The sequence below is a fragment of the Schistocerca cancellata genome, chromosome 2, assembly GCF_023864275.1.
Source record: "Schistocerca cancellata isolate TAMUIC-IGC-003103 chromosome 2, iqSchCanc2.1, whole genome shotgun sequence".
NCBI lineage: Eukaryota > Metazoa > Arthropoda > Insecta > Orthoptera > Acrididae > Schistocerca > Schistocerca cancellata.
The window spans coordinates 773,259,576-773,269,797 of record NC_064627.1 but is presented as its reverse complement, the minus strand read 5'-3'; the positions used below and the strand labels follow the sequence as shown (position 1 = coordinate 773,269,797).

Genomic DNA, 10,222 nt, shown 5'->3' with positions numbered 1-10,222 from the left:
GTGTCTTCGATGGCTCGTCGACAATCCGGAGAAGCGAGATGAGCAAGGTTTAATTTCCAGGGATGTCGGCTGCGCCACACCCGTTGGCGACGAAGGGTGACGGCACATATATAGGCCTCGTGATCAGAAAAGGCTGCTGGCCACACCTCCGCGTCACTCACCGTTGCCGTGAGAGAACGGGAGACGTAAATCCTATCGATGCGACTAGACGAGTGACTCGTGAAATGGGTGTATCCCGGTCTATTTCCTCGGACATGTTCCCATGTATCTACCAGCTGGAGATCGCCGATGAGTGTCCCAAGTTCGGGGCACGGTGAATGGCGTGGCAGCTGATCTTTAGGTGCTTGGGTGCAATTGAAATCGCCCCCTAATATCAAGTCATCGTGCCTGCCCTGAAAAAACGGTGCTATTCCTTCTGCAAAGAAGAGCGATCGGTCACGACGGCGATTCGTTCCGGAAGGGGCGTACACATTAATAAACCGGACGCCTTGCACCGTTACGGCCATTCCTCTAGCTTCGGGGAGATATCGGACTTCGTCCGCCTCGAGGCTCTCTCTGAGGAGAACTGCGACTCCACTGTTAGTTGGCGAGGCGTGGGATACATCAGCCGTATTACTATACATACCCGGGAAATCGGCGACGAAGACTTCTTGGAGAAAGACAATGTCAACGTCTCCTGCATTGAGCATGTCTTGGAGCAGCGACAACTTCGTACGTGTCCGAATGGTGTTAATGTTGATGGTCGTTAAGCGGTAGGTCTGCCGATCGTCTCCTGCGGTGGGGGCCGTCGTCAGTGTCGCTGTAAAAGGTGGGGCCTGTAATCTGCAGGCCGCGTCCGCGCTGGCATCTGTTGCTACTCGGGAGGGGCCGAGGTGTGGAAACAGAGACCCCTCTCCTCATCCACCACAGCGGGCGTAGAATCGTCTTCAATGTCATCCGCCCAAGGCCCGTAAGTTAACGGTGGCTGCGGTAGAACACTTGTGGGCTGACTGACTAAGGGTGAATCCGCAGTTGTTTCCGGTTGTGTACCAACGGCGGGGGCTGTGCTGGCCATCCGTTTGTCCGAGAGAGCGGAATCGGGTATGTCAAAATCAAAGTGACAGATGAGGGCGATCTCGCGTCATCCATTTTCCTCGTCGTTTCGTCGGCCGTCCGGTCGTCAGCTGGAGAAGACGTCACCTGGAGGCAATCGTCTGAGGGCGCTTTTTATGTTTTCTCGGTGGCCTTTGTTTGCGGACGTGGGTTTCTGTGTCCGAAAGAGTTTGTGGTTCCCGTATAGCATCCCCCTCAGGTAGAAAGGCAGAGGTCGGTACAACCCTAGCGTCGAGTTCCATTCTCTCGACCGAATCTTCATGTGGAGTCGATGGGCGGCGTTCTTCAACCTCTGCAGACACCGTAATGGTGTTGGTCAATCCAGGACTGGCGACAGGTGCGCATTCTAACGCTTCCTGTCTTCCGGGCGGGGTTGTCGTCTGTCATGACGGTCGATCGTATCACCTCTGCGTAATTGAGGGGGAGGGCCGTGAGCGTAGGAGGTGGTGTGTCATGCAATGGAAGTTGTGTAACCCGACGTTGAATACACGCCGAGCGCACATGCCCCTCCTGGCCGCAACCAGAACAAGTACGAGGTTGTCCGTCGTACATTACTATTGCTCGACAGCCACCTATGACTAAGTAGGACGGCACATGTTTCTTTAATTCAATTTTCACTTGTCGGACGCCGTTGAGGACCTGGTACGTCTCGAAGGTGTTCCATTTTTCGGCCACGTGGCTAATTACCGTCCCATAAGGGCGGAAAGCTGAGGTAACGACGTCCGGTGGTACTTCGAAAGGGAGTTCGAAGACTCTTCGTGTGCGTAATCCTAGTCCAGCATGGTCAACAGTAACCTCTCCGATGTGACCATCGGAGTGTTTGAACTTGAGAGTGTTCGCGCATCTGTTCACAACCGTGTGACATAACTCGTCATCGACCATCTTGACGTAAACGACGCTACTTGTGATGGATAGGTGGATACCGATGATGTGCTGTGTTGGTATCACGGATGAATCGTTCGACTTCAAAGGCTCGTGGTCGTGCGTAGTCGGGCTGGAAGCTGATCTTGATGGTAGCTTTTCTGTACGAATGAGCCATGGCGACTCAGTGTTAACGGACGCGAGTATTAGCTGCGGCGAGGAAGTAAACAAACTACGCGCGCTCGCGACTCTGCGGACGGGACGTAAACAAGACGTCCTCGCCGCTCACCGGCCGAAAGCAGACTGCGCCAGTAGGAAGGTAGGAGGCGAGGTACTGGCGGAAGTAAAGCTGTGAGGAGGTGGCCTGAGTCGTGCTTGGGTAGCTTAGTTGGTAGAGCACTTGCCCGCGAAAGGCAAAGATCCCGAGTTCGAGTCTCGGTCCGGCACACAGTTTTAATCTGCCACGAAGTTTCTTGAAAAAATGTTTAAAAATACCCGCGAACGTGTGTAAAGTTGGATTCAAGGGATGTAGGAAATGAAAGAACAAAACTTATGTAAGCAAAAAATTTATGCAGGTGCGAGTAGGACCCGCGCACTGAGAGTTCCGTAGATACTTAATTACATATACAGACAGTTCACACATTCCGGCAAACGAGAGTCTCGAGCATTTTTGCCTCTTATCAGTACTGGCAAGATATTGCTCCCAGAGATTCCAAGTTGTCGACAATGTTTTAACTTCAATAATATAAATGTGACATAAAGTCATGCAGGAAGCAAGCGACCATTTTTGTATTAATCAGTATTTCCCCATTCAGGCTGAAAGGGTCGCAATGGTAAAAGTCAAACATCACCTCATATGAGGCGTTTCGGGATTTATTTATCATCAGATATCCGGGAGGGATTACCACACGTAGATATGGCGTTTCAAATTGCATGTGAATCAAACATTCTCTGGACAGTCTGCGAATATTTGTCTCACATACAACATGCAACGCCATTGTTTCATATACAGCTTGAAATTACATATCCGTTAGCCTGCGAATATTTGCTCATATACAGCTTGAAACGCCATATGTACGTGCATTAATCGCTCCGAGATATCTGATGATGGATAAATTCCGAAATGTGTCCTATGAGCAATAAAGTCATTCCTTGCCTAATGTTTGTCTTTTATCATTCCGACCCAGTCAGTCCGAATGCAGAACTACTGATTGTTATAATTTCGAGTTGACGGATAACAAATGACAAAGGATTTTTTTTTCGTGTGATGCACTTAAAGGTTAATAATTTTCTGCGTTTTACGTTACTTGTACTGTGCAACCTTGCTTCTTGACAAATTTTATCATTTTAGATCAACAGGATGTTCCCCATAGGTATGGATGAATAAGTCTGCGAGAGTCAAAATATGTGGCATATATGGCCCTGTTTTGTAATTGCTCTGATTTAGAAGTTAAAGTTTGTTATACTGCCAAGAGACTGTATGTAACACAAACTTTAACTTGATATGCCTACCCGTTTCTGAGAAAAAGTGGTCTTAACACACCCACAGACAGACAGACAGATGAGAAATGGCAAAAAATTTGTTTTCTTTTGATATAAAGAAATATTTACAGTTTTCGGATTTTTTCTTTTGGTTGGACTGTGAAACCTTCCTTTTTGCCAAGAGAAAAGTGTACGGTCACGCCTGTCTCATTTGTGCCCAGAAAACACAGAGCGCACTAAGTAAAGAAGGAAACAAAACCGAACAAATTATGATCCAATAAAAATCGCAAAGCATTTACAAAGCGTCATTAACACAGTGACTAAATCACCTGTATTACGATTCGGATAAATTAACAGCAAACAGATTCTGAACGGAGCCGCGAAACACGCTCGCCTCACAAAGACCCAATAACCATATGTGACACGCGAGTCCAGCACGTGGAAGTTACAGCAGTTCCGCGGGGTGAAACATGAAAGAGTTAAGCACAAATCACACACATGTCGTGAATGAGTAACAGCGTCGTATCGCAACTGCGTATTTCCTGACCGCAACCGAGCAATGGCCACTACTTCACTGTCCAGCGTTCACCAACTTTCAGCATTCAGAAAAAAAGTACGTCTTCCTTCAATATGGAGAAACGCATGGGTGCCCATTCAGACTCATGAGCCAGAATTCTCCGCAAGCAGACCGTGACCTGGTTGGTCAGTTCACCTGAAACTAAAAAAGGCTTTCTGGATGCCTCGCAGGCTAACCCCAAAGATAACTAAGTTGTCTGTAGTCGATACTAGGGACAGAACTGCATCTCTGCAGTAAGTCTGCGGTAAACTAGTACACGAAAATGATTGAACTCTAAAACAGCAAATTAAATATTTAAAGTTGCAATGCAACATTAACTTTTTTTGTATGTATGTGCGTGTGCAATGCGCCCCCCCCCCCCCCCCCCCCCCCAAGGTTCGTAAAAGAATTTCTGTAACTCACTTTGTATATTAAAAATTAAATTGTATATTACAAGCTACATAGGACGTTTCAGAAATGAATCGTAGCATAATGTGTGTGGTTCACAATAAAACGTCTTTCATTTTTTTATACAGTTGTTGTTGTGGTCTTCAGTCCTGAGACTGGTTTGATGCAGCTCTCCATGCTACTCTATCCTGTGCAAGCTTCTTCATCTCCCAGTACCTACTGCAACCAACATCCTTCAGAATCTGCTTAGTGTATTCATCTCTTGGTCTCCCCCTACGATTTTTACCCTCCACGCTGCCCTCCAATACTAAATTGGTGATCCCTTGATGCCTCAGAACATGTCCTACCAACCGATCCCTTCTTTTGGTCAAGTTGTGCCACAAACTTCTCTTCTCCCCAATCCTATTCAATACTTCCTCATTAGTTATGTGATCCACCCATCTAATCTTCAGCATTCTTCTGTAGCACCACATTTCGAAAGCTTCTATTCTCTTCTTGTCCAAACTATTTACCGTCCATGTTTCACTTCCATACATGGCTACACTCCATACAAATACTTTCAGAAATGACTTCCTGACACTTAAATCTATACTCGATGTTAACAAATTTCTCTTCTTCAGAAACGATTTCCTTGCCATTGCCAGTCTACATTTTATATCCTCTCTACTTCGACCGTCATCAGTTATTTTGCTCTCCAAATAGCAAAACTCCTTTACTACTTTAAGTGTCTCATTTCCTAATCTAATTCCCTCAGCATCACCCGACTTAATTCCACTACATTCCATTATCCTCGTTTTGCTCTTGTTGATGTTCATCTTATATCCTCCCTTCAAGATACCATCCATTCCATTCAACTGCTCTTCCAAGTCCTTTGCTGTCTCTGACAGAATTACAATGTCATCGGCAAACCTTAAAGTTTTTATTTCTTCTCCATGGATTTTAATACCTACTCCGAAATTTTCTTTTGTTTCCTTTACTGCTTGCTCAATATACAGATTGAATAACATCTGGGAGAGGCTACAACCCTGTCTTACTCCCTTCCCCACCGCTGCTTCCCTTTCATGTCCCTCGACTCTTATAACAGCCATCTGGTTTCTGTACAAATTGTAAATAGCCTTTTGCTCCCTGTATTTTACCCCTGCCACCTTTAGAATTTGAAAGAGAGTATTCCACTCAACATTGTCAAAAGCTTTCTCTAAGTCTACAAATGATAGAAACGTAGGTTTGCCTTTCCTTAATCTTTCTTCTAAGATAAGTCGTAAGGTCAGCATTGCCTCACGTGTTCCAGTATTTCTACGGAATCCAAACTGATCTTCCCCGAGGTCGGCTTCTACTAGTTTTTCCATTCGTCCGTAAAGAATTCGTGTTAGTATTTTGCAGCTGTGGTTTATTAATCTGATTGTTCGGTAATTTTCACATCTGTCAACACCTGCTTTCTTTGGGATTGGAATTATTATATTCTTCTTGAAGTCTGAGGGTATTTCACCTGTCTTATACATCTTGCTGACCAGATGGTAGAGTTTTGTCAGGACTGGCTCTCCCAAGGCCGTCAGTAGTTCCAATGGAATGTTGTCTACTCCGGCGGCCTTGTTTCGACTCAGGTCTTTCAGTGCTCTGTCAAACTCTTCACGCAGTATCGTATCTCCCATTTCATCTTCATCTACATCCTCTTCCATTTCCATAATATTGTCCTCAAGTACATCGCCCTTGTATAGACCCTCTATATACTCCTTCCACCTTTTTGCTTTCCCTTCAGACTGATCTATATTATATAAAAAAAATCTCAAAATGAATAATAGATCTTCACAGATCAATACATATGTTAACTGCACATGATAACAGAAGTAGCTTATCCAGACTAAATAACTTTGCATTGAAAGAATATATCACAATGTACGACATTTTTGGTTTCCTACACTATCGTGGACAAAGGCCCATCGGTCTTGAACATTCATTCCTGCATATCAAGAGCAAACGTGAATCCGTTGCCGATGCCAACCAACCGTACAACGACACCATAAAATCCTATACCAAAAATGATCACACTGCATCCATGGCCCATTCGCAACGCAACCACTTCAAGTATATTTTGGAATATGACGTTGCCTGAGGTGCGTTTTTTCTTTCAGTTTCGCGCTAACCAATGAGGATCATAGTTCACCCTCAGTTTCTCTTCTTACTTTGTTGAGTGTTGTTCCAATGGCCTTATATCCCCTTCATGTTTCGCGTTTCCTTTCTTTTTGTGCGTACTGCCCCTATTTTTTAAGAAAATTCTTTCCTCACGGGTGTTTTCTGGATGTAGTATTTGTTTCGTAAAAGAGTTTCTTTTATTTCTAATTGTTGCTTACTTATTGAATCCAGATATCACAGTGATTAAAGTTATTCTTATTCCTTTTTCTTGAACGAGTGGGATATTTTGTATCTATTGAAATATTTGCTAATATGCCTTAATTCACTCTATACGGAGCTGTCCAAATTAGGTCTGCATTCGCATTTATGTTACTTCTGATGTTCTACATACGCTTCGGTGATTTTCCTCTTTGATTCCCATTTTTCATCTATCATCATCCTGTATTGTACATATTATTTCTCTTGTGCAATTCTCTTTTCTACTATCTTTAGTCTATTTAGTTCTTCATCAAACGTCCTCGCAACTATAAACATACTGCTGTAACTACACTAATGAAGTACGATAATTTTATATTTCGACTACTACCTTTGTTGTATAGCTTACATAGTAGACTATTTGGTCTTTCCATACTACCGTTTCTTCCTCTTATTGCCGATCTTTTTAATCAGTTTTCGTGCATGTAATTTTAAAAGTTGACACGTTTTCTATTTCCCTATTTCCTTTAGATATGTTGTGCTTTTGTGTATTCTTTTATATTTGTCATAAATTTTGTTTCTTCAGCTTATACTCATCCATGTCTCGAGTTGTTATGTCAACAGGATTGCATTTGTTAACACGTTTACAAAGAGGTTAATGTATTATTGTCACTTCGAGTACATTCCTTCAGATTTTCTACATGCAATAATTGATTTTGTACGAGATTTTGTAATGGTATTCCTTCACATATGTTGGTTACAAATTGTATCGAAAGTGGTTTTTTTTATTAAACTGTTAATAGATACTGTGGTGCAAGGTTGAGAGTAGCTGCAGTAGTCACTTGTAAAATTTTGTTTCCGAACAACAAGAAACTAATGACCAGTCGATGAATAAAGTACGTAATGGTGCAATCAGTCTGGAATGTGTAACAGTTAATGTAGAGAGACAGTGTTTACTGGAGAGATTTGTAGGAAGCTTTCACTGGGTATCATATAAAAAGAAGCAGTTTAGGTGGGTATGGATATATTTTAGAAATATATCAAAGAATAACTATAAATACAAACATAGAAAACAGGATTGTTAAAAGACGAGACTAGCCGTGGTAGGCCTTGCCGTAGGCCAGCGCGGGGGCGGCGGCGTAGGCGGGGGCGGGGTGAGCGCCGCCCTCCCTGTGCACGACGGCGTTGAAGCCGTTGACGGGGTCGGCGGTGTAGTCGACGGTGCGGATGGAGCCGTCGGGTTCGGCGACGCTGTAGCTGCCCTGGACGACGTCTCCGCTGCGGGTTTCCTGCTGCGCCTTCGAGTCGCCGGTGAGGGCGTCCTGCACGTTGTACCCGTAGCTGTACTGGGGGTTGGGGTCGTATTCGGCAGCCACGGCAGCGGGGGCGGCGATGGCGGGGGCGGCACGCAGGTAGCCTGCCCGCGCCACTGCTACCACTGCGGCCAAGACGATCAACTGCTGGGCAACAAGACATCGCAAAGAATCACACACTGGACTTCTAAGGCAGCAGCATGGAAGAAAATTGTCAACATTCAAGAGCGCACTGCCGTGCTCTCATATAGAGAAAAACTGCACAAAAGTCGCACTAATGTTTTTATCACCACGTCAGCGATCCCCTTGGTTACAGACAGAATATAGGCAGGTCCATTCTTCTCTAGCTATTCTAACCACCTGCACCAATTGTCAAGCGACTCCAATTTACCATAGGTTGTTAAACGTACCTGTTCTCTAATAAGTTGATACGCAAACACTCACTCAGCTTCCTCCCTATACACTAGCTTCCACTTCCATATTAGAGATGATCAATCTGTGTATATTATGTCTTTCCCCGATCTTTGAACTGGCTTGCTTAAACAATAATAGGAGGAAAGTTTTGGGTGGAATCCGAACCGATATACACAAGAGTTATTCAGCCGGGTTTTATGCAGTTCACAGTGCTTTCAAATCCAACGTGCAAGAGTTTCATAATCTCTCGCTCGCTACGTGCAAACTATTAGTCCCAAAGAAAAATGAACAAGAAATTTAATGCAGTTAAATTTTTTACTGTGATACGTTTTGGCTGGAGGCCACAGTTTTCGACCTATTCAAGAAATATGCCTTTCAAGGTCCTTTTGTATGTTTTTCTTGAATAATTCGGAAACTACTGCTTCTATCCCAGTGCAAATGTAGCTACGTTAAATTTATTATAAAAACTTCCTGTTCATTTCCTCTGTTAGACTAATAGTTTGCCTGTAGCGAGCGAGAGAATAAGAAAAATAGCGTGCGTTATTTGAAGGCATTGCGGGTTATATACTAACGCCTCCAAATATATACATATTAGATAGCTTTATGGATCGATATTCATACTTGTAGGCTATATATACAAACGAGAAAAACTATATTTATTTTTACATAATTTAATGAAAGTCTGCCTAGTCTTTAGTTCATGAGTTTACTTACATGAACACCATCAGTATCTGAGCAATTACATTTCTTCGCCTTATTTTTGCATTCACGAAACTAACTTTGGTGTTAAATTGCCTGTGTCGATTTAAGTTCTTAAAAATTCCAATCGTTCTAAAAACAAATTGATTCTAACAGTTGCATGCACCAAATACAACCTGCACCTAGTCTGATGACACTGGTCTTGCAAATCTCTAGTAATCTCTAACCCCGGCCATGAAATAATTCTTCCCGAAAATTTCTTCAAACTGCACTATGAATGCACTGCACCGCTACTTAAGTATTCAGCACATACAGCTTGCAATAGCTTATTTTCCATCTCTACTTCCAGCGAATATACCAATGCACGCCATATGATGGGTAGAGTGTTGCCATGTGAGTCAGCCCAAACAAAACGTACAAACTACGATAATTTCATTTAAATAACGTTTCCCTGGTAACTAGTTGAGAAGTCTCGGCTCGTTAGTTGATTCGGGAAAACAGATACTTCTCTGAAAGAAAGAACAAGGACTATAGACCGTTAAACTACATAGCTCAGTGCAGTGACCTCCAGACGCTACGATAAAAGGGTCCACTCTGTAGTGCATTCGTGACTGGACCGGTGTTAAACAAAACCCAGGAAATGTGATTATCGTCGGGGCACTGGGCACTGCGGTGCACGGCCGCGTGGGGCGCAAACCAGATCTGCGGAGAGAGCCGCTGCCGCTGGCGTTGCCTCACCTTGCAAGCCATGCTGCTGCTGGTGTGGGTCCTCGCTGCTGTCTGCTCGCCGTGGACACTCGCCCCGCTTATATAGCGCACCACCTGACAGCCAACAGCCACCGGTCACCACGCCGAATGCGGCCACACCCTCCGACACCTCGCCACAACTGTTAAAAAGGGCAACGCTTGCTTGTGCAGCAGCTGCAACAATAAATTTACGGTTCCTTGCGACACCCAAGAGGCTGCAATAGCACAGGTACTTCCTCATACAGGATTTCTTTATCGCGAGGAAAAGCTTTTAATGAAGAGTCTCAGATATGAATAAGGAATAATGGGTGAAAATATAATTTTA

At 44.1% G+C, this 10,222-nt stretch overlaps 1 protein-coding gene across 1 annotated transcript; it reads right to left on the bottom strand.

The window, feature by feature from the left end:
* Positions 1 to 7,795: 7,795 nt before the first annotated feature.
* On the bottom strand, positions 7,796 to 9,915 carry LOC126162607 (cuticle protein 21-like). Its single transcript, XM_049919216.1, has 2 exons — positions 9,889 to 9,915; positions 7,796 to 8,181 (listed from the first exon to the last, which is right to left on the bottom strand). The coding sequence occupies exons 1-2, from the start codon at positions 9,898 to 9,900 to the stop codon at positions 7,819 to 7,821; spliced, it is 375 nt and encodes a 124-aa protein (XP_049775173.1). The 5' UTR covers positions 9,901 to 9,915; the 3' UTR covers positions 7,796 to 7,818.
* Positions 9,916 to 10,222: the final 307 nt, after the last annotated feature.